The sequence below is a fragment of the Hemicordylus capensis genome, chromosome 2 (assembly GCF_027244095.1).
Source record: "Hemicordylus capensis ecotype Gifberg chromosome 2, rHemCap1.1.pri, whole genome shotgun sequence".
Classification (NCBI taxonomy): domain Eukaryota; kingdom Metazoa; phylum Chordata; class Lepidosauria; order Squamata; family Cordylidae; genus Hemicordylus; species Hemicordylus capensis.
This window is the reverse complement of record NC_069658.1, coordinates 117,511,632-117,538,789: the sequence shown is the minus strand read 5'-3', so window position 1 is coordinate 117,538,789 and position 27,158 is coordinate 117,511,632. Positions and strand designations below refer to the sequence as shown.

General features: G+C 37.6%; 1 protein-coding gene across 15 annotated transcripts in view; it reads left to right on the top strand.

The window, feature by feature from the left end:
• The window catches only part of NFIB (nuclear factor I B), a 313,063-nt gene that overhangs the window by 253,713 nt on the left and 32,192 nt on the right, over window positions 1-27,158 (top strand). For 7 of the 15 annotated variants that reach the window (XM_053298137.1, XM_053298135.1, XM_053298136.1 and 4 more), the window contains 3 exons: window positions 10,719-10,884; window positions 14,518-14,600; window positions 26,905-26,993. The exons of 2 other annotated variants lie outside the window; for them this stretch is intronic. In XM_053298137.1, coding sequence (XP_053154112.1) covers window positions 10,719-10,884; window positions 14,518-14,600; window positions 26,905-26,993 — 338 coding nt within the window. The remainder of the gene's footprint in view (window positions 1-10,718; window positions 10,885-14,517; window positions 14,601-26,904; window positions 26,994-27,158) is intronic. 6 more of the 15 variants (XM_053298134.1, XM_053298139.1, XM_053298145.1 and 3 more) reach the window with 4 other exon arrangements.

The following is a 27,158-nucleotide window of genomic DNA, read 5'->3' as shown; positions in this document are numbered from 1 at the left end:
GCCTAATGTTTTTCCTAGATGAATTGGTTGAAATCATGATTAAATGTAGACTTAAAAACACACATCGAAGAACAAGCTTTGCGAAGACGGATCAGTATATTGTCTGCAAGCAAGTTCCCCCCACCACTCTTTTATAATTATTTTGAGATTGACAGGAAGCATATAAATAGGATTGTTGCAGAAGGCATTATATACTTCTTGTTGTCAGTAACCCTTATACAGTAGTCGCTCGACCTACAAACTACTCGACAACCAACGTTTTTGACTTACGAACACCAAAAAAGACCGGAAGTAGTTGGCGGTTTAGATTTGGCTTCCTTGACTTACGAATTTTTAGATGCGGTTTCCTCGACTTACGAGTGTTTCCAGACCTCCGTGGGTGCGCTTTTCGACCTACGAAAATTTCGACTTACGAACGTCCGTTCGGAACGGATTAACTACGTAAGTCGAGGGACCACTGTACAAAGTTCTTGAGTAAACTCAGCAGTCAAGGGATAAAAGAGACTATTTTATGAAGTGGAAACTGGTTAAATGGTTAAAGATAATTTATGATCAACAAATGACCTGGGGTCAGGGGTGAGCAGCCAGGTAGTCAAATCAACTGATGACACCAACTTATTCAGAATCCAAAGCAAAACTGATGTGTCTTTGGGGCTGGGAAGGGGAGAGGGATCCTAACTCCATAGATATACTTAAGGTATCAGAACTGATGGAATCTGCTCAGCCATTAGCTTTGATGGCTTTTACAAATTATATACAAATTCATGTATATAATAATACAAATTATAATTATACAAATTCATGCAGGAAAGATCTACCAATGACTACTAGAAGTGGATTCTCCATATTTAAAGGCAGTATATTTCTGAATACCAGATGCTAAGGATATACAGAGAGAGGAATACAAATCCTGCTTATAGATTTCCTAGAGGCATCTGGCTGGCCATGGTTGGAAACAGGATACTGGTAGAGAAAGTCTGTTTTGTGTTCTTATACATAGAGAGCTGAATTAGTGAGAGAGTGACAAGACCAGCACTTAATGCATTACAAAACGATGCCCAAAATGAATGTTCCATCCACTGGGTGACATCTTATCAGTTTTACTTGATAGAAGCCAGATTTTCTGCCATCCAAGCCCATCTTGCCAGAAGTCATTTATCTTTCTGGCCTTTCAGCAACATTCTACTCTCTTTATAAAATATGTTTTTGACTGCTATTTAAATAAATGTTTTCTTAGAGTGTTACTCCAATATGGGTTATGCTTCCTTCTGGCCAGCAGGCAGCAAAGTAAACAAGTTGATGGGATAGAAACCTCCTCTAGAAGCATTGTGCCCCTTCCTGCAGCCTCCTAGTTTTTCCATAGCAGCAGACACTGTATGTCAAACAATAATTATAAAGATAATTATTAAACATAATTATAAACATAATTATAAAGATAGGTCAGCTATGTAATAATTGGCTTTGAAGCTCTGGAAACTTCTTCCTTTGAGGTTTTCAAGAAAACGAAGCTTTTCATTTTGGTGTGTAGATTATCCTGTCTTAGGGCAGGGGGTGGAGCTTAAATGGTTTTGAAGGTCTTAGCAAATTAATTTTCAACCCTAGATAACAAACATATACCCCATTCCAGTTCAGATTCCAGGAAAGTAATGTTAATATCTGAAATGCAATGAATGCACCACTGAGAGACCACTGAAAGGCCAAGTTGAAGGCAGATTGTCCTGGAGAGAATCTATCTATTTGGTCGCTAAGAGTCAACACTGACTTGACGGCACTTAATCAATCAGTCAATGTTGTCTGTAAAGATGAAGAACTTTGGGCAATGTCTGGTGACAGAAATTATGCCATTTCCCAGATTCCAGTAAAAAAATATTGGTACATATAGTAACTTTTAATACATAGATTTGTTAAATACCTATACTGAAAAATGATATTTCTCAATATATTTTACAGCTGTATAGGAAAATATTATTTCACTATGTTTCAGTGGTTCTTGATGAAAGACCAGTTAGCTCGTGCTTTTAATTTTGTTGGGGTTTGGTAAGACATTATGATTCTTTGTAGGCCCCAGTACAGCTAAAATTAGTCATGATTAAGTCCCACTTGAAATGATAGCATTAAGTCTCACAAAACTTGTTCTATTGGTTTAAATTGAAACATATTGCAGTGGGCCAGTTCAGACATAAAATGTAGCCAGAATTATATCCTGGTGTCATGCAGTGTCTCCTAAACTAATGGACTGGATGAGGGAGAATAAACTGAAGCTGAATCCAGATAAGACGGAGGTACTTATTGTCCGGGGTCAGAACTCTAGAGACGATTTTGATCTGCCTGTTCTAGATGGGGTCACACTTCCCCAAAAGGAACAGGTCTGCAGTCTGGGAGTACTTCTGGAATCACACCTCTCTCTGGTTTCTCAGGTTGAGGCGGTGGCCAGAGGTGCTTTCTATCAGCTCCGGCTGATATGCCAGCTGCGCCCGTTTCTTGAGATCAACGACCTCAAAACTGTGGTATATCTGTTGGTAACCTCTAGACTTGACTTTTGTAATGTGCTCTACGTGGGGCTGCCTTTGTACGTAGTCCGGAAACTTCAGTTGGTTCAGAACGCGGCAGCCAGGTTGGTCTCTGGGTCATCTCGGAGAGACCATGTTACTCCTTTACTGGTGGAGTTAGACTGGCTGCCAATAGGTTCCCAGACAAAATACAAAGTGCTAGTTATAACTTACAAAGCCCTAAACGGCTTAGGCCCTGGGTATCTAAGAGAGCGTCTTCTTCATTATGAGCCCCACCGCCCATTGAGGTCATCTGAGGAGGTCCGTCTCCAGTTACCACCATCTTGTTTGGTGGCTACACAGTGACGAGCCTTCTTGGTTGCTGCCCCGAGATTGTGGAATGCGCTCCCTGCTGTGATACGACCCTCTCCATCACTGGCAATTTTCAAAAAACACCTGAAAACCCATCTTTTCACCCAAGCTTTCTCAGCTTCCTAAATTTTGGGGTTTTTGATATCTGGTTTATTTTAAAATTAAAAACCCAATTTTGGGGTTTTTAATTATTGTAATTGTTTCATTGTTGTTTTAAAATGTTTTTAAATTGTTAATTGTTATGCTGTTTTTAATTTGTTTTAGCTCTTTACTGTTTTAGTGGTTTGTTTTCATTGTAAACCACCCTGAGCCATTTTGGAAGGGTGGTATACAAATAAAATAAAAATAAAAATAAATAAAATAAACTTGGGAACACACATTCCCAACTTCTCCCATGTGGGGAAAGGTTGGAAGGATTCTACTTCTGATTCTGATAATCAGCAAGCTAGGATCACTGTTTGACATCCAGACTAACGAAGCACTGCTGCTGCAGGAGAAACATCTAACCAGGATTTATTTTGATTTATTTTAGAACTTGATTAAAATAAGCCAAGATTGCTAGGTTCTGATACTGGCTTGTTCTTAACCTTGCTCATAAAGGGTGAGCAGGGAGTGCATGCTCCTGACTAGATTTCACATGAAGCCAGGATTTAATTCTGATTTAAGGTTATATCTAAAGTGTTTCATTGTTAATTACAGAAATAAATGCTAGCATTTTGTATCTCTTCAGCAAGAATTCCCTGTCAGATGTAATAGAAGCCCAATATGTGATAGAATAGGAACTTACTTATCAGCTTAACAGTACTTGTAATATCTGAAACTAGTTTTAACTTCATAGACTTTTAAAAGTTCTAGGGAACTATATGTCCATTGCTGTTAATAGTTGCAGAAGATACCACATTTTAAAAAATATATGTTGTATAAATTTGATTTTATATGTTGTATAAACTTGATTTTCAAAGAGTATTCACCCCCATAGCATATTTGGCTGCTTTTGGATCTTAGTGGTTTTGATGATTGTGCATAGGAACATAGGAAGCTGCCATACACTGAGTCAGACCATTGGTCTATCTAGCTCAGTATTGTCTTCACAGACTGGCAGCAGCTTCTCCAGGGTTGTAGGCAGGAATCTCTCTCAGCCCTATCTTGGAGAAGCCAGGGAGGGAACTTGGAACCAAGATGTTCTTTGCAGAGCGACTCCATCTTGTGAGGGGAATATATTACAGTGCTTACACTTCTAGTCTCCCATTTATATGCAACCAGGGCAGACCCTGCTTAGCTAAGGGGACAAGTCATGTTTGCTACCACAAGACCAGCTCTCCTCTGCAATTATAGTATGCACCGGATAACCTATAGAAATAGAAAATTTCAAATTAATAACATATGAGTTTTAACACTGGGATAGTCCTGGCTCACAAACCAAATAATTATTGCAGTTAAGAGTTCAAAATTCTGAAAATTTGGAATTTGGTGGTATTAGGCATTTGTTAAGATTATAGTGTGACTAGTAGGTGAGACCTATCACTGACCATTTGTGTAGATTATACTGATAGGAAAGTTCAAGAAATTAAATATATGCAATATGATTATTAATGTGCTCACAAAGAACAGTTTGAAATTTGTAGAATTTGAACTTCAAACATTATTCATTTTATTTAATAATTACCATATATGGCAAATCATCATAGTAAATTTGAATCTGAGAAAAATCTGCTTCTTGGCATGATGTAGTTTTTCAATTATTGATTTGATTATTGAGTGTTAAAAACCTGTTGAGAACAATAACAGTTAAATCTGCAGATTATATTCAGAATTTCTTCTAAAAATAAAAATATTTAAACCTTCCACCTGAGCATATTTTGGTGTAAAAAGTAGTGTGTTAAGCTAATTTGAGTGTCAGGATGGTTCATGCAAAATTTGGTATCTGTAGGTAACCAGGAAGTATGATAGTATTTCTTCTAAAAAAAATACCCCCCAAAAAGCTAAATGAGCATATTTAAATGTTAAATGATCTTATTCTGGTGTAATTTCTGTGGCAGGATTGTGTATGCAACATTTGGTATTTGTAGGTCATTGGGAAGTATATTACTTTATTTCAGACAGACCAACCAACCTACCGTTCTTCAAAATATGAGATATTGTACAAAATTCACTTAGTTTTTTCTCATCTGCATATAGTTGTCCCATGGAGGGAGTGGTCAGTATTCATATCCTTTCCTTACAAAAACAAAAGCTGAATGGCCATCTGTGATGGGATGCTATAGCAGTTTCCTGCTCTGAGGAGCAGGTTGGACAAGAAGACCTCCAAGGTCTTATCTCCTGTTCTAAATTATTCCGTAAAAACCACTATTAAAATTAAGGTAGTAATACAAAATAAGATGTTGGCTTGAGCTTTCTTATGGCAGTTTGGTGAGGTTTTTGCTTTCCTTTAAAATTAAAGTTTATACGAATGGAAATAAACTGTCTGAAATCCAAGTACTTCCACACAACCAACATGTATACGGGGCTATTTTTTTCTTGAAGACTTAAGTATAATGATTTAAACTGGCTTTGTGTTTTTTGAATCAAATCTTAATTAAAGATTTCTTTAAAATTAATTAAGATTTAATTCAAAAAACCATAAAGCCAGCTTAAACCATTATACTTAAGTCTTCAAGCAAAACATAGCCCCATATGCATGTTGGTTATGTGGAAATACTTGGATTTCAGCCAGTTTTTTCTATTGGCATCAGTGTCTTCAATTAAAGCTTTTCAGCTTCGTTACATTCCAGCTCTTAAGAGGGCATTGGTCTCTGGTAATCTGTTCTCAGACATCATAAAAGAGTTGTAGGAATACAAGGCGTTCATACCTGTGCTAGGCAATTCAGTATAGTAAATAAGTTATAAATATTTATTTATATCTATGTATACCACTTTGGGAACTTTTGATGAAAAGCAGTATATAAATATTCATCATATTCGTATATACGTTTACTGCTGTGTAAGAAAATAAAGAGAGACAGAGTTTTCTTTGATAGTGAAGGCATTATTTCATAGTTCTTTTGATGTGAGTTTTAGGACTAACAACTTTGTACCCGATCCCAAGAAAAAAAGTGGGTAGTAGACCCATGGTAAATATTAGAAATTACAATGATTTACAAACTATTCTAGTAAGAACTAAACTGCAAACTAGACAATCCACAGGTTAGCCCAATTTAGTCTCAATAGTTCACAGGTCCGCCACCTTGAACTGGGGTGGGTGACATCATTACAAACCATGCCGCTGAGGTGTCCCTATGTGACCCTACAACTGTACCCGATTTGGTTCATATTGGTCCAGGCGTTGCAAAGTTAATAGTGGAAGACACACACATGGCTGGACACACTCATGGAATGCCGGGTGATAAGCCTACTGGAAAGTAGGCGAAAACATCAAAGGATACAGTGATAAAGGACAATGTAGTAAAGATTTTGAAATGCTCGTAGCACTGGCATATCTTAGCATATTAAGAGATATACACCAGTTACTATTTGTAAGCAGTAGAGTGCTATCAGATCTTATAAATTTGAGTGCAGCATCTGTTGTGAAATGTGTGACAAAAAAGGCCTTTCTTTAATCAGTAGAATGCTATAAAAGTGGTTCACTTCAGCAATTTAGAGGGTTAATTTTCTTAGTGTGCCAGGAGAGAGCTGGGGTCCATATGAGCTGTTCAGTTTCTGTTCACTGTAATCATTTGGGAACAGTAAAAGGTGATACATTGTTGCAGATAGTTCTGGCCTCCAGCTGTGTCCATTTAATTAATTTGAGCTTGTTTTTTGGCAACAGAATTGCTAGGAAGCTGATGATTCTAGTGCTATTAAGCCATGCATTCCTTGGAAACATCGTTCTTTAATTTTTAACAACAAATACTCATTCTACAAGGAAATTCTAGTTGATGTTCTTGACTTACTAAAAGTTACAAAAGGTAACTGTGAATACATAGAACAATTAACCAACCCTTTAATTAGAAGAAGAAAAAACATCTGCCTCAGTTGTTTGCTCAGCCACTGTGAATGAACAGAGAAATATAATTAAAAATTTTGACTGAAGACCTGCACAGCATTAGTGTGTGTGTTGTACGGGGTGGGATTGTGAATGTAGCCAGAACTGTTTTGAATATTTCTCTTGAAACCAATCAACCCGCTGAATAGGTTACAATAAATACTTTCAAAACAAGTGACGGTGAAGGATTGAGGACCTAATTTGTGTAAATCACAATAAATTACATATAAATTCTGACAAGAAATAATTCAATAAGTTTTGCTGGAAAAAGTATGGGTTGGTCCCTCTTTATGATCTACTTTTTGATTATGCATTAGGAAAAAAAACACATGTGCTCTGGGAAGCACTTTTTCCATATTCCACTGCATACAATATATTTGGTAATGATTAATGATTACGGTGGAGCTACGTTAGAATCTGATATCCTAACAAAACATTTGATACGTCTGATATCCTAACAAAGTTGTGCTAGTGCAAAATCACATGGTTGTGCTGAATAAAATTAATAGTTGCATAGTTGCACAAAAGTTCCCTTTAAAACAAATGAGATATGCTGCTTGCTGTAGTGTAACACTTGTCTGGAACACAAGCTTCAGACCTAGTGCAAAAGAAGCTGGTGCGCTAGCATAACATTCTTCAGCAAGTGCTTTGTTACTCAGGAAGGATGTCATCCATTGTGTACCTAACCTAATTTCACCAGCTGAACATCTTTCATTAATCCAATTTCTTAAGGGTCATTTGAATATCTCTGTTTCTGAATACAGTAAGTATTTTTTAAAAATGCATAGCCTACTTATTTAAAATCACAGTGCAGCTTACAAAGAGGAAATAAAGCAATATTAAAATTACAAGTCAAATAATATATTAAATACATACAAAACAATAAAAATCTCTCAGCAGCAAAGAGTAAATATGTTGCAATTTTTATAGCTTCATATGCCTGTCAGTTAAGAACCATATTTTAGTGTGTTATAGCGCTCATTGTGAATCTGCCATTAATACAGCATTATAAAGTTCTTAATAATGTTCTTATACAATTTTCATTTTTCTTCAAAGCCCTTAAAGTCCACAGTCTAGTTTTATTTATCTTTGTTTCTGTAAAGTTTTTTTATGCTGCCTTTTCATAATTAAAAATTCTCAGGGCAGTGAACAATAAAAACTCAACCATGAATAAATGCAATAATGATTAAACCATAACTCTGCTAATAATTACAATAGCACTTAGAAATACAATTGGGTAGGCAGATGCATTAAAATGTAATGTCAAGATTATAATGCCCTTATACAAATCTATGGTGTGCGCACATTTGGAATACTGTGTACAGTTCTGGTCACTGTATCTTAAGAAGGACATTGTAGAAATGGAAAAGATGCAGAAGACGGTAACAAAAATAATGGTTGAAGCACTTTCCTTATGAGGCAACACTATAGTATCTGGAGCTTTTTAGTTTGGAAAAGAGGTGACTACTGGGAGATGTAATAGAGGTGTATAAAATTATACATGGAGTAGAGAGAGTGGACAGAGAAATTCTTCTCCCTCTTTCACAACACTAGACAATGCTTTTACAGCACTTCAGGGGTTATCCCATGAAACTGAATGTTGAGAAAATTAGGGCCAACAAAGGATGTACTTTTTCACACAGCCCATAATTAATCTATGGAATTCTCTAGGTTGGACAGCTTTGAAAGGGGATTAGACAAATTATGGCAGGTCTATCCATGTTAACTAGTCTGATTACTATAAGCCACTTCCAACCTCTAGGCAAGATGCCTCTAAATACTGTTTGCAGGGGAGCAACAGCAGGATAGAGGGTTTTTTATTGTTTTGCAAATCTGAAAAATCTTCAATCTTTCTGTAATATATGTGATTATATCTGATATAATTCAAATGCAAACTTCTGTTTCAGGGACCTTTTCTTTATTTATGACACCTTTTGTAAGCTATGTAAGGAACAATCTAGAGGAAGTTAAGGGAGGAGCTAGTGTTTCAAGAGACCCTTGTAAGGCGGAATTAGACATCATAAGAGACATGGAGCAACTGCCTGACTCCATGTCTCTGCTTCTTCTTCCATGTAACATCTACCAAAACACAGTATGTGTTGTGATGTCCTTGTCCTGTGTGCTGTCCCATCATTTTCTCACACCAATGGGAATATGTTCAAGTAGCAGATCTATCTCTCCTATAATGTTCCATCACAAGCTCCATATAAATTTATTGGATTCAGTGTACATGTTGTGTACATTTAGTTTATGCTTACAGGAACACTTAATGGAGCTTAAACATACTTAGCTTTCCCTGGATACTTGCCAATATTTATCTCAGGGCAGAACCAAAATGCCTCTTCTAACTTTGCCACCCTTTTTGCATACTGTGAAATTGGGAGGGGGCATTTCAGTAACTTAGTGATCTACTAAAGGACGTATAGCATGCATTGACCTTAATGATAGTGCAACTGAGGTATTGGATCCAAAATGAAGAAGACAGCCCACTTGCATGTGTGGAGTGCTGTATGTGTGTGCACATGTTTGTTTATTTATTTTATTAAACATTCCTTATATACTGCCTCCTCCAAAGACTCTAGGTGGTGAACAACAACAATACCAATAACAATTAATTAAAATAATAATAATTAAAGGGCAAATGCCTGGTGAAACAGGTGGGTCTTAAGGGCCTTAAAAGCAGCCAGGGAGGGGGCTGAACGAATCTGCGGGGGAAGAGTGTTCCAAAGAAGAGGGGCAGCCACAGATAAGGTCCTCCTATGGGCCCAGGCACCACGCACTACACCAGGGCCTTGGACACTAAGGAGGGCCAGCTGAGGAGACCTCACAGGTCAGGATACAACTGGGCAAGAGAGGTGATCCCAGAGATATACAGGTGCTAAGCCTGTAAGGATTTTGTAGGTGAGAACCGGTACCTACCTTATAAATGATCTCTGTCTAGCTGCCACAGTTTGTAGCAGAAATTTTAGATTTTCCACTATGATTAATTCTCATCAGATGAGCTGTATTTTAAACTTGTACATGGTTCATGTGACATTTCCAGTCATAGTATTCATAACTGGTTCTGGATTGTTACAAAACTTTATCATTTTTTCTGCATTCTGAATTCGGCTTAGTTTATCAGTCCGCTTGTCAATGAAATATGTAAGTTTTATTATAATGGAAATATTTATCCATTATACTTTCAAAAGAAACAGCTGAAGCTATCAGGTATGAAATTAACCACTTGATTTCCCTACCCTTCAACACCCTCACTTCCCGTTCCCTGCTATTCCACACAATGTTAGTGGACACATATATGTACCAATTCCCCTTTCAGTTTATTAATAGTGAATTGCTATATGGTCAACCTAGAATTTGAACATTGCTGTTACAGAATTAAGAAATTTCTAATACTCACATAGGATCACTTACTCTGATCTTAATAAAAGGTATTTCTGTGTTCATTAAACTAAGCTTTACATAGCTTAATTACAAATCCTCAGTGGCTTTTTTATCTTTTATTCTTTTAAATTCATTGAAATTACTCTGTAGTGTGACATGTAAAATAACAGGATGTCACTTTGTAGTGTTAAAAACACTTGGGCCAATAAGAGTCATGGCCTTCATTTGTGAGTCTCTTGTAAGTTAGAAAGGCACTTGGGAAAGTTATTTCAATAAGAAACAAATAATGCAAACCACTGAACACATCTGTGTTAACACTGTGGTTGCTAAATCTGCTGTGATAACAAAGTGAAACACTGCAGCATTGGGGTTATAGAAAACCCTAAGATGGATAGCATTCTTGAGCACTACATATGTATTTCACAAGGCATTCTTCTGGTTTTGTTTTGTAGCCTAACAGCAGTGGTCAAGTAGTAGGGAAAGTGCCAGGCCATTTTACTCCAGTTTTGGCACCCTCTCCCCATCACAGTGCGGTGCGACCTGTGACCCTGACCATGACAGACACTAAACCCATCACTACATCCACTGAAGGTGAGGCATCTTCACCTACAGCAACCAGTAAGTATTTCTCTAGGAAACAAAAGATTTCCATCCAAAGATCAAAATAATTTCAAAGGCCAATAAAGATGCCTTTTCCTGCTATTTGACCAGGCAGAAGTTCATAGTTTATTTTTAACACTCAGAAAGAGAACATTGACAATTTTTTTACTCTCTAGTTTTTTTAAAAAACTTAAATCACTATGTGACATTACAGTCAAGATCTGAACAGGATAAAGCAAATTAATTCGAGCATGAACTTCCAAGAGACAATGAAAGCTTGAGTCTTCATTTAAGGTGGACATTCTAATGACATACAGAAAATATACTTAGATTGGTGAATTTTCAAAATTGCCTATAGCTGGACCAAGAGAGAGAGTGAGCAAGAGAGTGAGAGCACTGATTGCTCTTCAGTGAGCTTTCTTGCAGAAATCATGTTTTGTTCCAAAGTACTAAATCAGAGCTATGATTTTCAATTAAATAAGTATTTCAATATATTGGTACTGAAAAATTATAAAGGTTAACTATATTTAAAAACTCATGGATGGTTTAGCACTCATTCATTCACTATGTTCAGTACCATATTATGTACCCTATAGTCTTCAATGGAATTGCAAGCATAGAAGTGTGGCTGTATCTATTCTTAGAGCCACTTTCATAGAGAACTGCAGCCATGTAGAGTCTGCTGAGAAGAGGTTCTGTGGGATACATTCAATAACCATAATCAAATGGCTCACTATATAGGTTGCCTTTTGCATGGCAAATATCTTCTATCAAGAATGGTAGCCACCAATAATGTGTGGTGCCGGCATGGAAACTATCTACAACGCCAATCCATGCATTGAGTTGTTTAATTACATTATGGCTGCCACATGAACTCCCCACCACTTGGAAGTATATCTTGGCAGATTTCATGTAACTTTTGTAACATATCAAGTGCATGCAATATGTCAAGGACTATATCAAGGTCCTTAAAGCATAAAATATGTTAGTCTGAGAGCTAAAAAAAATCTATAACTGTAACTAATTTAAACATAGTGCAGTACATACACACACACACACACACACACACACACACACACACACACATGTTTTTAGTATAGTTCACATTCAAAACCTATCTCTGTATTCATTTTATGCCCGGGCATCTGTAGTACCTGTATATTAGACTACAGTTAAACATTCTTCAGGTTAAATCTCTCATGTAGTTGTGCTATTAAACCCTTAGGGTCCTTTCAACATTTTGTTGAAGATAATAAGAACATTTGCAATTTGGATTGCACCCTCTTTTTGGTCACATTAAATAGAGATTATAGTGGCAAAGAGTCAAAAATCTCTTAATTTAAGCAAACATTATCTACTAATTAATCCATTAATAGCTCCCCACCCCACCCCTCCATTTTACTTGCTGTACAGGTGAATTAGTGTCACCATTAATCATTTTTCTTCTGGTTTTCAATTTTTGAAATACATCTATTTTTTGAACAGCAGTTAAAAAAATTCAAGATCTCAATAGCTCATCCTTCAGAGGGGATGGAAATACAGCTTTAAATTTGACTTTGGATATTATTGTTCCTATCATATCTCATCTTTGTCCCTTTTCAAGCAACAAAACACTCATTTAGCATTAATAAACTATTACTATTTTGAATTCAAGAGCCATAAGAATTCTTGAATTCCAGATCTATTTGTTCAGTGATCCCATGGTAGGACTTTGAAAAAGGGATATGATTCAGGGGTGCAGCTATAATTGAGCGGATGAGTTCAAAGAGCCCGGGCTTCCCTGTTCTTGAGGACCCCTAGCTCCACCCCTCCCTTTTTTCTTCATTATCTCTCTCACTCTGAGGGGCTGATGGGGAGAGGGGCAAACATGGGCCCCACTCTCCTAGCTATGCCCCTGGTATGATTTATACATGCTTGACATGGTAACTTCCTGTTTGTAAATGAAGCAACGAAAGCGAACACAGGTAGATCCAATTTGTGCATGAAAATTGCAGTGTGTTCAAACATTAACTAGTCAAGGCATTTCGATTTCGAAAACTGACCACTTGTCATGAATTGATGATCCTTTAATCATATAATTTATCCATGAATAAATTCAATACCAGGCCACTTCTATTTGAAACTTATAAAGACCTCATTTGTTGTTTTTTATTTATTCATCCATATTGGCTGACATATCTCACAGGGTTGCAAGGCTGGAGCAACAGCTCCATCTTTACTAGAATCTAACAAACTAACTGCACACCAAGTTTGCCTTGCAAGTGCAGCACACAGCATGTGGAAGGACAGAAGCAATCTTTTGCTTCTCTCCCATCCATGCAAAACCCCTTTTTGTGTCCAGGAAAATGTCTATGATGTTTCAAAGAGATGCTTTCAAATTTATTTCAAATAAATTAAAACTTGCAGAAAAATCATTGCCACCAGAAGGTGTAAACTAGTGATATTAGGAATATTGCTGTTCTCTTAGCCAATTCTGGCTGGATATTCTAAGCTTAATTAGTGTACACCAAAGTTAATGTGGTATACACCATTTTTTAAAACAAAATCTTTCACAAGTAAAGTGACTTTTGTTGTAATTATGAGAAACAAACATGCAACCCACGTCTTAGATGCATAAGTTTACATAAAATATCTAATCAATTTGTATGGTGGTTTTTCAGTCAAAAATTCTTTAAAGAGGAAAAGCAGCCATTTATGCTTTACTTTAAAAATTCAGAGACAAGGCAGATTTATATGAATCCATCATCTTTTGTGCTCTTATCCATTTATTCCTTGAGGGCTTGGCTGTGGCAGTCAAGATGGTTTTGCTATGAAATTGATTTGTGTAATGTGAAGATCTGCAAGCTAGAAAGTAGAGTAAGACCACCTACCTCATCTGACACAGGCCACCATGAACAATCAAAAGTTAATGACTTTTACTCAGTAGTTACCTACCCTCAATTCGAAAGGTAACCTAAAGGGGAAAGGTTGTGTATCCCATTAACCACACATATGGTTCTACCGGAGGGGGTGCGGGAACCATTTTAGGAGCTTCTTCATTGTAGGTCATATATCTACAATACTTCACAATTTCCTGGTGTGGAGAAGAGCTACATTTTTAATATTGTGCTAATTATATTTTTTCTATCCGTATAAGAACATTATTTTGCTCTTCCAAAACAACCCCAATGCCCTGTTATGGCTTTTTTTTTTAAGGTGTAAGTCCAATTCTTAAATGATTATGTTCTGAATCTGAACAGTACTGAGAAATAATGAAATTGTAGTAATGTATCAAGTTATTATTTTGCCATGTTCATATGATTCAATTGATTGGACTTTAGATTATAACTCTGTAAAAGGGATGAAAATCCAGTTGATCTTCTCTTAAACCAAAACTACTATATTAATATTCTTGTATCAAAAATAGAGTTTGTCACTGGCAGCCTAATCCTACCCTCATGCAGATTCCATTGAAGTCAATAGGTATTGCAGGATTGTACCCTGCAGCCAAATTCATGCTTCTGATTTCCTTGTATTGTATTTTAAATAAGCCAGAAACTTTACCTGTGCTCTGCAGATTATAACTCTGGATCTCTCATGTTTGAATTTTACAAGGTAGAAATTAAGATAGATTTCTATCTTTATCAATCTGTCTTGTTCTTCCTTAATCAGCCTACACAGCGTCAGGCACATCCCAAGCCAATCGATATGTGGGACTAAGTCCAAGAGACCCTTCCTTCCTACACCAGCAACAGGTGGGCAAGTTTCACACAGGTGTTAACAATTTAAAAGAGGACAAGTATTTGCAATACATTCCTTCATAGCTGCTGCCATTGACATTTTAGACTAGAACAAGATTCCACTGAGTTTAGTATCCCCATGTGAAATCTATATGTACCTCCAATATCAACACAGCTATATGTTCCTTAGACTTATGACATGTTAAGAGTTTTCCCTTGTGAATCCATAATTATATATTTTTAAAGAACTTCAAAAGTGAAATTTATAGTTTGATCTGAATGCCTGTCTAAAGTGTCTAAAATGGCTCAAATTTAACTTCACATTTAGTAAAAACTAAACAAAATTAAATATAGACTTTGATTCTCAAGCCATTCAGTATTATTTGATGTTTTGAATATACTTTAAAAAAAAATAGTTCCAAAAGAATAATACAATCAAATTCTTACATCAGAACATTATCATTCCTAGGTTAATAGGCTTAAAGTGCTTTGTTGATTTCCTGTGAAGTAAACACATTTTTGTTCCAGTTTCTGTCATTCATGTTTCAAGTGGCATTTTAGATTTAACGTCTCATTAAAGTTGTAAATTTAATGCAAATGAATTGTTTATCCAAACTGAAAATATCTCTCTCAGATTCATAGTGGCTAATAAACAATTTAACCACATTGCTAAACAGAGAAGAAAGCTAAATTCTGCTATTTTAGAATTAAAATACATTACATGATACATTTTTATGCTTCCATGGTAAGCCTTCCCGAGCAGCAGTGTGCTGGTGGAGCGGAATATAAGTATTTTTAATGAATAAATGAATGAATAGGGCTATTTGGGACATGCAGTACTGTAATGTTAATAAGAATATTGATTCACATTAATATTTGGTGCCTGTTCTGTATGTGTGGTGATATGCTACATCTGGAACCTTCCCAATCCCTACCCTCTCCAAGACCATGGAAACAGTATGTGTATAGAATAGAAGAGAGATAGTGGAGTTCAAACCAATGATTGAGGCTGTTCACACAAGCAGCCCTACCTGGGCTTGCACAGTCCTACCCATGTAGGGCTTCTTGTGTGGAGCGCTGGAATTGTGACGATCCCAGCACTACCCTACCAGGTAGCCTGAGACACACACACCCCCACGCCCACCCGGCTATTACCGAGGTAGAAGGGTACTTTTTTTCCAGGCTCTTTGCAATTGGCATGTGCCTGGACCATGGTTTGAAGCGCGCTTCAGGCACTTTTAAGGAAATTCAAAAGGGAAGTTTAAGAAAAAGGAGAGCTGGTCCTTACCAGATCTCAGCATGCCCCCTCGTGTGGCAGGTTATTGGGTTGCATGCTGCCCCAGCAGGAAGCTTAATGGTGCAACAGAAAGCAGGTAAGGACCTGCTCTCCTTTTTCTTAAACTTCCCTTTTGAATTTCCCTAAAAGTGATCAAACCGTGCTTCAAACCACGGTTCAGGCACATCCCGAGCCTGCAGCCTGAGCAGACATAGAGCCAGGTGGCTAGAGTGCTCAGCTGTGGGGAAATCCCCCAATGCATCTGCCCTGAGCCATTTTTGGAAGGGCAGAATAGAAATCGAATTAATAATAATAGTATTCGTAGTCATCATCATCATCATCATGCTCCTCACGTGGTGCATTGAGGGATTTATGGAGGCTGGGCTGAATTTCCCCGGCCTCCAGAACTTGGTGCCACTTGCTGCAGTGGTGATTATGTGCACAGCCAAGTGGTGCAGCAGGAGGATTGCTGTGATCATGTGGGGGAAGGGTAGGTATAATCACGCCGCCTTCCTAGCCCCCAGGGATTTTGGTTGTGTGCACGACCTTATTAGCATTTTAAACTGATTTTTGTGAAGTTTCTGACACTATATGTAAAATTTAGCAATGCCTTACAAGGGCAGAGTAAGTGCTCTGTTTTCACAAGGAGCCAGTAAACTGGCTGTGGTGAGATTTGACTTGCACTGCTACATAGATGAAGAGAGATGGGGATGCAATTTTCATTTCTCTTCCCTCTCCGCAAAAGAAATATGTTCCTGAGGCCTGTGCAACCTACGTGACCCAAGCCAGGACTACTGGCTCTTTGCAAGAACAGAACTTCTGTGCCACTCTCAGAATGCTGCACTGCATGTCAGTCACTGACAAGCAATCTTGCCAATAAAATTGAATAAGCTTGTCAAACATTAGTAGTGGTATATTTAGCTCTAGACGGTTTACAATAAATAAAGACTACAACAATGAATTAAAACCAGTAAATCAATCAAAAATTACAATATTATTAAAAGCATTGCTTACCTAGTACATTTTCTGCTGATTTTTTTGTCTTTATGAGAGATGCTCAAAATGCTGGTTGACATCCAAACTAGCACTGAGCTGGTATAGCAGTGACTGACACCAAGACTAATGCTGTGCAGGGGAAAGTATGGTTTTTGACAGTCTCCCTTTTCATCTGTAGCCCACTTTCCCTTCCTTCTGATAGTGAGCTTCAGAGGTGGAAACTGAGGATGTGCAACATATTTTGGGGAGGCACAATGGGCTTCAGAGGAAGGGGAGATTATTAAAAATTGTAGCCCTCCTTTCATAAAAGTGCAGCATTAGTCTGGATGTCAGCCACTGTTGTACCAACATATGATGTTAGTCTGGTTAATGCTGCATCTCTGGCTTGTTAATGAGAAAATTATTCCTACAAGCTGAGGAGAGTGACAAAGCTGAAGAGTTTTAGAAAGTAGCAGTGATGGAGCATGAAACAGTTAATAGTTTTTTGTTCTATTGCCTTGAGGGGAAAAAAAAAATCTCTCTCTCTCTCTCTCTCTCTCTCATATGATTTTTATATATATATGGGGGGCGGGGGTTAAGAGCTAAAAAAATATTGGTGGCCCAGTTCAAACACTGCACCTAGGTGATGATCTTTTTACATAGTATAATCCTGCATGAATTTGTCTAATCCTTTTTTAAAGTACTAAATCATTGGCCCTCACCATATAAGCTTGCAAGAGGATGTATAGAAAAGCAGAAACATTATATATAAATAAAAGATAAATTCCAAAATGAGAAAATTATGATTATGCAACATGTTTCGCTCACATTTTAGCACTTCTCCATGATCTCAACTAGTTGCATTGAAATAAAAATATAAGAGATTACTTCAAACTCTCACCACCATAGTGTGTAGAATATTTGAATAAGAGAATTAGCAATGAAGACTAAATGGGACCTCCATATTAAGAGGAAGAATACTACTCGATACCAGATGCTGAGGGCAAACCACAGGAAATGGTCATCACTATCATGAATGGTTTCTGAGTTTCCAGGGTATTTGGCTGGCCCTGTTTGAAACAGAATGCAGAACTATAAGGACCTTGGCCTAATGCAGCAAGGTGCAATTCTTATGTCCTTATAGACACTCAGTTAGAGAATAGATATACTATTGCATGCTTTGTAGAAGCAAGGTAGTACAATAATAAGCTTGTGAGGCATGTTAAAACAAAAGAATATGTCTTGTAGGACATGATGAAATAATATTAAACACAGCATTTCTAACCACCTTTTTGATACACTGATCTAACTCCTAAAATGCCTTGGAAATGACAGTGCCATACAATTTTATTGTCTAGGGAAAAAAGCACACAGGCAGAAATTGTCTAAATTACTTGGATAGAGTAAAGGTTATGCTTTGGTAAGGCAGAAATAAGATTGATTTATTATGTCCTTTCATTACTTTACAACAATTTAAAAGAGACCACTCTTCTTCTGGCAGGTCCTAAATGCATTTGGTTTAAAGTAGACCATGATGAATGAAAAAGAAAATCGAGGGGTACATGAAATAAAGGCAATCAATCATTTTATATTAGCTGAGAGAAATTCTAAATTAGAAAGCCAATGGTTTTAGTTCCAGAGAGGTGTTTTAAACATTCACCATTCCTTTTAATATACTTTGACCCCTTAGGAATAAATATTGTCACAGGTACATTCTCTGCTTCACAGGAGGGGCTTGTAGAGATTTATTCTCTTAGGTTATGAGAGGTATTGACGTTTATTCTTGAGTGCTTTTCTTTTGTTAACCGCCCCCCACCCCCGCCGCCAATAAATTGTAGTAATGACCATAAATTTAGGCTGCTTATATAAGTTGGTGATTCTCCTTATAAGTAGTCTTTCCACAAAATAACAGTTTGGTAGAATTTACAGTAAAATAATTTATTACACAAAGTTGCTGGAATGTTTGTATTTAAAGATCCATTATAAATATAGCTTTGAATGATCACGTGCATAGAGAACCAACGTGAGCAATAGATTTTAATTTACTGACCAGGATACTATGAAAAGCATGTTATTAAACATGTAACTTAATGTGCCACCACAAGTGTATGGAATGTATTTTAAAACTAGAAAACTGTAAAGTGCTTTTAATTCACATTACACATAATTCTTACACACAAGACTGGCATTTCACAGCAGCTATTTCAGCAGAGAGTAATACTTGGTGCATCTCTTAGTTTTGAAATTATTCTATTGAAAATGGAATAAGTTTTCATATGATTTATTCATGTCAGATAATAATTGAAACTGAAATGATCCCTGCAGACATAGACTTACAGTTATCTGGATGGTGAACACTTGCTTTAGACAAAGACTGAAAGAGCACTACAAATGGACGCGCTCAAACAAAACTTAATAGATTCAGGAAACAAGTTATCGACATTTAGGCTATTCGTATTGTGTCTCTTATCATCATTGACAGTTTGACGTAAAACCTAGTCACATGAGTGACTGTCAGAGAGGCATGTAAATGGATAAGAGGTCATGTTTCACATACTCCTGTTGGAAAGGAAACACATTTAAAGGAAGTTTCAGTCAAAACAATAATATGCAAATGTTTATAGTCTTCCCCCAGTCAACAAATAACATAGGAAGGTCTCCTATCATTTGCTCGCTTTTCCATATGTGTATTTATTTAAATGCTGATCAAAGAGGTGTGGAAGAAAGATTAAGTTTACCAACTCTGTTAAGATTTGGGAGAACAATATTAAATCAGATTATGTTTAAAAATTAGCTGTGAGTTTTTAACTTGAGTGTACATAATGTAAAATGGTGTATTAAAACTTGCAAGACTTTTAAAAATATTCTGTCAGGGAAATTTGCTTAAACTCCTCTGCCAGTTTATGATGCCATTATATTCTGCTAGTAGATGATGCTATTCTTTGGTATTTTGTCCATTGTTAAAAGTAAATATGATTGGCTAGAGGAAATTGGAGTGGGAGAGTTAAGGAGTAAAGGAAAACTTTATTGGGGAAAGTTAATGAATAAAGAAAAACACTTGAAGCCAAACTACACATTACATTGCTACATTACATCAGTCAGGCTGTTACATGCTTGGTTTCTTTTTGTTAAATATCAGCTGCCATAAGAGTTTATTTGGAAGATGATGACTATTTTTAGTTTGTTTAGGATTGCTTTGACTATAAAACCAAGACTAATTTGGGAAGTGAAAGTATCAATTTTATTTATATTTTATGATGATATATTAGAGTTTATTTTGGTCATGGTGGTGGCAGGGAATGGGATTAAAAACACACCATCTGTGTCAAAAAGCTTTTATCTGTGAATGGTCTGTATAAGGCATCCTGTTCAATGGAAAAAAAATACACAGACCTCTGTATCTTAGTGGAGATACAGTCAATAACAGTGTTAGAAACATTCAGTACTGCATTCTTTGTAGCACATGACAGAGCAAAGGGCTCCAGTCTGCAGGGGAGGAAGCCTTAAAATGTTTACCTCTGTGGCAGATGATTGAGAGCTCCTTCCTGGGCTATTGCTGGCAGCATGGATGGTCGGGGACTGGGATGCGTCTTCCCAGCACCCAGAACTCCTTTAATGCACTGTGTGAAATCGCAATGCATTATAGGGATCCTTCTGGCACTGGCCAGGAGGCTACTCGCGTGTAGGTGCTGCACAGAGCTGCGCGGCACCAACACACAGGCATTTGGCCCGGGTTAAGGATGCCCTCAGGTTCCAAACTCAGGCTAAGCGGATTTGCCGCCACTAGGAGCCACACGGCTCCCGGCGGTTCACATGAGCTGGCAAAACCGGGCTGGGCTTCCTTTGCCCAGTTTTTCCTGTGCATGTGAATAGCCCCACTGTGTTGTCTAAGAATATGGGCTATGCCTTGCATCCGCCTAAAACAAACAGATTTTTTTTTAAGGATACAGCATACTTTTTTTTTTTTTTTTAAGGACTTGGTATTAGGGAGCATTAACACTTAACAGGAAATAGATTATAGTAGGAAAGCTACTTCAGCCCAGGAAGATAAAAGCTCCTTGTCTTAAATAGGAATTCTTTGGCAGTTTAAAAGCATCTCTTTCCAATGCCTTGTCTGCATGGGAAACTTTGTCTACAAGCACAGGAGACTGTACAGTTTTAGTAATGTTTGGTTTATTTAGGTAGCAGTAAAGTAACTGGCTCGGTACATTTTAAGAGGCCTGTTTTTATTCTTTAAACAGCATAGAACTGTCATAAATGCCTGTATTTCAGCATTTTTTAATGTATCACATGGTAATCTTCTGTGAACTGGTTCCAGCAAAATGTTTACTTTTAAGGAGGCCATTTTGGAACATCTGAGAAATGTGACATCAGGATATAGAACATTGTGGGTTTTTCAGAAGAGATCTGCAAGCCAGACACTGTTTTTCTACATCATACCCGCACACCCTTGAAAATCCTTTCTTCAGTTCGAGCATAACATTTTCCATGTGTAATATACTTCACAGGAACCATTCCAAAGGGACTCGGCTCAACGGGTTTGGGGTCGAGCCGGACCATTCTCAGCTGGTCTGATTTGAACCGAACCAGACCCAGTTCAAACCAAGGCAGTTCAGAAGCTGCAGTTTGGGGTGGGGGAGGCTCACCCCTGCCGGCCTCCCACTGAGTAGCCCAGGCTGCCGGCATTCCAGTTTGGGCCTCTGCGCACACACGACCATTTTAGTGAACTCCACACATGCCTCTGTGCATGCATAGAGGCCACTAAAATGCCTCTCGTGCATGCACAGAGGCCCAAACTGGGCCAGAGAAGACCCAAACAGGGCTGCTGCTGGCCCAGGCTACTCAGGGCGAAGCCAGTGGGGGTGGGGAAGCGTCACCATTTTTATTTGTGTGTACAGATATACTTTTCCCCCACCCCCTCTATAGTTAGGGCAGTCCACCTGCCCCTGTATTGGTAAAGGGGAATCCTCACCGGATTTTCCTTTACCAGTATAGCTCTGAACTGTTTGAATTCTGCTTGGTTTGAACTCAAACCATGTCCAGCTTGACTGGGCCAAAACCAAAGCGGCAAAAATGGTTTTGTGCACATCCCTACTCCTTTGGTGGAAAACACTGAATCAGAAAAGGCTCTGGCCTTGAAAAATGAGGGATACTGGCACTTTATGTCATTTAGGGATGACATTTTACTGCCCAAGCAACAACAAGAGAAAACAGAGGAAAAGAGGATTTAATGATGATGATAATTCTTGTGTGCTCAAAGGGCTTCACATACATTATCTCAGTAATCCTTACAAACCTACAAAGGAAGGAAGTTTGTATTATCTACATATTGCTAGAGGGTTGGGTGGGGCAGAAGATGAAAGTTGTTAGCTTGCCAAAAGCCATCCAGTGGAAGTGATATTTGAAGTGGAAAGTTCTAACACATCTCAGTTGTTTAGCCACCATTTATATCTGAAGGAAAACCAAATTGAAAAGCTGATACATTTAAAAAAATAATAGTATGTAAACGTTTGGAAACATTAGATTCAGTTCTTGGAATTGACTGTGCATACCAGAAAGTTTCTGCCCTCCCCTTCCCACATTCTCCTTTCAGCCCCTTATACCTCCTAAATGCTGCTCCTGCAGGTGAAGATACTTTTCAGAGCAGCTTTCAAAGCAACACAACAAGATTAATTAAAAATCGGCAGTCCCTGCCCTCTAGCACGTACATACGTGTTTTTTGGTTGGGCATGGGGCCATGAGTCTTTGGATCTTCACTGCTACTTTGTATGCAGTTGGTAGCATCATAAATATTAATGATATTTTAAATGTGCAGACAGGCTAGATCAATGAAGCTATAGCTATTTGTGAGAATATATGCACTTATGTATTTTTAATGTTACAGTATTTTGAGTCATTCACTTTGGTCCTGATCCAGTGCAAAGAATGCACTGGATTATTGCATTTGGCATTTATGATTGTGGCACATTTCCCAATATTGGATTGGTGCCGCATACACAGTATCAAACATATGGTCAATACTGCCAGTTTTGGGGAGAGTTAGGAAGCCTGAATTCCAGCTCTGCTTCCCTCCTTCTCTCCTCTACCTCCCTCTTCCTCAGAGCCCCCCAAATGGCGATCAGCACTGTCAAAGCTGTTGGTAAAACTGTCTGTGGAGTTTCAATATGCTTGTTGGTATATGTGTGCAGTAGCGTGCAGGCAGCCCACTGATGTGCATGTATTTGGATGAAGACTCATGTCTTTATACAGAAGAACCATGTTACTTGCACAGATTACTTTCCTCACTTCTACCGTGAGCTGCAAGTAATGAGGCATTATGGCTATGGGAAAAGGAGGATTAGGTTCCAAAGCGGAGGAGAAACATGAAAACAAAAAAGCAAAAAAGTAAAATACCTTCCTGTCGTGTGTTCCGCGGGGTCTGTATGTGCCCAGGAATCCCTCCATGTGCCCAAGAATGCCCCCAAAAGGATGAAATGCCCCCCGCAACCCATGAAAAATCATGGGGGAAAGTGTGTTTCTTAAAAGAAAGGAGCCACAAAATGGCTCCTGAAGACATAAATGGCGGGTGGAAGTGACCTCCATGGTCACTTCTGGCCCTCTATGAACCATGGATATGTGGGTTTTAACCCTTTTGTATCCATGGAAAACAGGTGTTAATGAGACTCTGTGCAGATAATGGAACCACAAATAGCACTTCCTCAAATAACGAGGTTTTCCTGTGCATCTGTATAATTTTTACATGATTGAATTATGGGTGTCTTATTATTGAGGTTATGCAAATACACATTTTAAAAAACTATTATGTATGAGCAGTATATTACATGTTATATTACATATATTATATGTTCAGATTACTACAGGGATTTAAAATCTATTACACATGTATTACCTGGTAGTTTTTAGTAAGAAGAATATGAAATTATTCTGTAAGTTCCATTTATTGTCTCACACAGCTTCTAATTTTCCAAAGTTTTTATTTAAAACATGGGGATTTTAAAATGGGGTTCCAAAGTTTTTATTTAAACACTTTTGACATGCTTAACTAGAGATCAGTTTAGACATCACACTAAATGATGTTTTACTTCAACCATAGTATACAATTAGGCAGTTCATGTGATAATAAATGCCATAGGAGAAACATTATACCCTATTTTGGAGGATGTGCAGACCCATTTTCTGCTTGTGTGAGAGTAAAAAACAAGGTCGGAGACACTGACAGTGATTGTCAAGTAGCAGCTGGGTAGGAGGGCGTCTCCTCCTACCTTGGTAAAGAGTTGGGTACAGCTGCTGTGTAGGATGGGGCCCTCATACCCAGCTGCAATTTAACAGATGATCATTGTCAGAATCTCCAACCTTCTTTTTTACTCACACATGAGCAGCAAAACAAGAGCACACACAGCTCCCAAACTAAAGTAGGGCACTTCTACCCTATTTATCATTGTGTTAACTTCCTTAATGCAAAGCATGGTTTTAATTTCCAGACAATCAGGCAAACCACGGTTTAAAGCTGTTTATCTGTTCTTTATTTTCTGTCATCTGGGCATTCCATTCTGTAAGTGCAGTATCGAATGAAGGCATAGTGACAACCAGAATTATGGTTTTTCAATTCAGTATCATGCCAAACCGTAATGAGCTCAAACCATGGTTTCTGATTGTTTGCAAGTTAGTTTCAAACCATGGTTTATTGATTCATACATCACATAAAACATTATGTTTCACAAGCTATGGTTTGGCATGATGTCTAAATTGAGCCTGAATAGATTTAATGATTGAGACTGCAGTCCTAAAAATATAATTTTTGTAGGGTGACTTCACATGATCACTAGCATGGCTGTAAGCTAGTAACTTCCTGGTAAAATGTTGGGCAGCGAGAGCATGTGTTTCTAGCGGACATGATGTCTGAACCCGCCCAAGACTGGTTCACCGAGATTCTCCACCCAATATACTCCCGACTTCCATACCCAAGTTCTAGAAGTCAGGTGGAGAAGACTTTACTGAGTTCAAATGTCACACCTGTCAGGAAGATGTGCTCTCATAGCAGAACATTTTACCAGGTGACTTACTGCCATACTAGCAATCGTGTGAAGCCACCCACAATTAAAATGTAACAAAAGTCTTAACTGTTTTTACATAGAAGGACTGCAAATCCTTCATTTCAGTAGCTGACCATACTTAGACTGGAATCTAAGGAGGAACATGTGCACATGGATATTATCAGTCTGTTTTTGTTTACCGGGTTCCCTTAACCCTAAAACTGTTGTTTAAACTCCCTCAGCTTAAAAAATAAGTTAGGGATTGTAAGGGCAAGTTTGCATGATCACTGCTAGGTCAGTAGGCTGGAAACTGGATATTCATGGCAAGTGGGCACTCTTGGTGGGAGTGATGTTTGAACCTGCCCAAGTCCATTTCATGCTACATCCCCAATATTCACTTGACCTTCTTCCAAGACTCTATGCCCAACTTCAAATGTAGGTTACAAGTGGACAGAGAACCTCTGGAGAATGTTGGTTGTGAGGAATCTGGCATGGGAACTGGACTTGGATGAGTTCAGATGTTATGTCCACCAGGAGCACAGCCAGCTTACTTGGCGACAATCATGCAAACCCACTCTATGAGTGTTCAGAATGGGAAATCTGGAGGAAATGACACACATGCTAGCAGCATCTCTTTTGTATTGTGGTATTATTATTTTAACCCTAAATATACTGCCTGTTTAAAGTTTTATAGCATGTAGCCACCCTTTTCAAAGCATAATTTCCATCACTGTAGCTGCATTCAAGAACAATTTGGGGCCGAAATTTTCTTTTCTGGCTAATCTCAAATTCCTGATTTGTTTTTAAGTGGCCTCACAGAGTTCTCCAGATAACACATAAGCAAACAGTCAAGAAAGTCAATGTTTCCATTTCTGAAGCCTGAACAGCAGGAAATGCAAGAGTCTAGCAGTCAGACAGGGTCAAGCCAGGAATATTGTCTTGTCCTCAGCCTGTATGTTTTTGAGGAAAGAACTGTAATAAAATGAGTTGTTATGAAAGTCATTGCTTTAGCTTTAACTTGTAGAGACATTTAAAGCTTTTCATGGGGTGGGGGAGAAATTTCTTTTTATACAATACAGTTTATATAAACAATCACAATCATCATGTTATATTATTGAATTCAGAGTGCCATATAATACATGATGTGAGCTAAAAATCTTGTAGCATGGGTTCCAAGAGATTAAAATAATATTTTCCTATGTTTTCTTCACAAGGCTAGATGACAGTTATTTTCTTAAACAAACAAAAATCCAGTATATCTTTTAAAATATCTACTTGCACTGTAGGGCAGGTGAAAGACAACAGCTGTATAGGGTTACATAAATAATTTGTGAAGAGCAATATTGATGATTTGGTGATCTGGGAAGAATTTGTTTCAGTTTACATATAATGCATTCCTTACTGTATTTAAAGTATTTTAAATGCTATTATTCTGAGTCTAGAACAACATTAGATTATTTTGCCACTGCATGTTAAGTGATGCCATATTCAGTAACACTAAATTAACAACTCTATTACAAATACAACAGTAAGATTTGGTCACTGTATAATTTTGGATCCTCTTTTCTATAAATTGCATGTCTTCTGTGTATCACCAAGTGCATGTTTTCAATATATATATATATTTTGTCCTTTCCTGGTTCATCAAATAATTTTAAAAGCATTTTTATTTTCTTTCTTTTAAAAAAATTTCACTATTGAACATTAACATTTCCTTTTTTTCCAGCTCAGTATATAATATACCTGTAATTAATTGCTAAGTACAGTTGCTCTTTTTATGCCTTATTAAATAGAGAAGCACATCCAAGTAGGATTTTCTTAATGTGAGAAAAAATAGGGATTTATTTTACACAATAAGGATTTAGATTTTATAAGCAATTGTTCTTGTTTTTCACTACCACTACTACTACTACTACTACTACTTGGAGATGTAAGGTTTGTGCCATGTAAAGTGCTAGTTTGCATGCATTCATTTTAATACTAAAATCTGTAGTACTGCTCGATCCATATCTGACTGCTAGGTTTCAATTGACAGCTGAGGATTTGTGACTGGACCATGAATCAAAACGGCAGGCATTTATACCCCAGTGCCAATGAGGATACATTGGGAATTACTTGGCAAAGGTAAAATTTTAATTATTTCCAACCCTAAACTATCTTGGGCTCTTCATTACCTGTTTTAGTTGGCCTCCAGGAGTATGTTTGTCAAAATATAACTACAAAATATCTCTGTAACGTCTCTTGAACTACATATTTTAGATGGTCAGATATGCAAATTAAACTTTATAA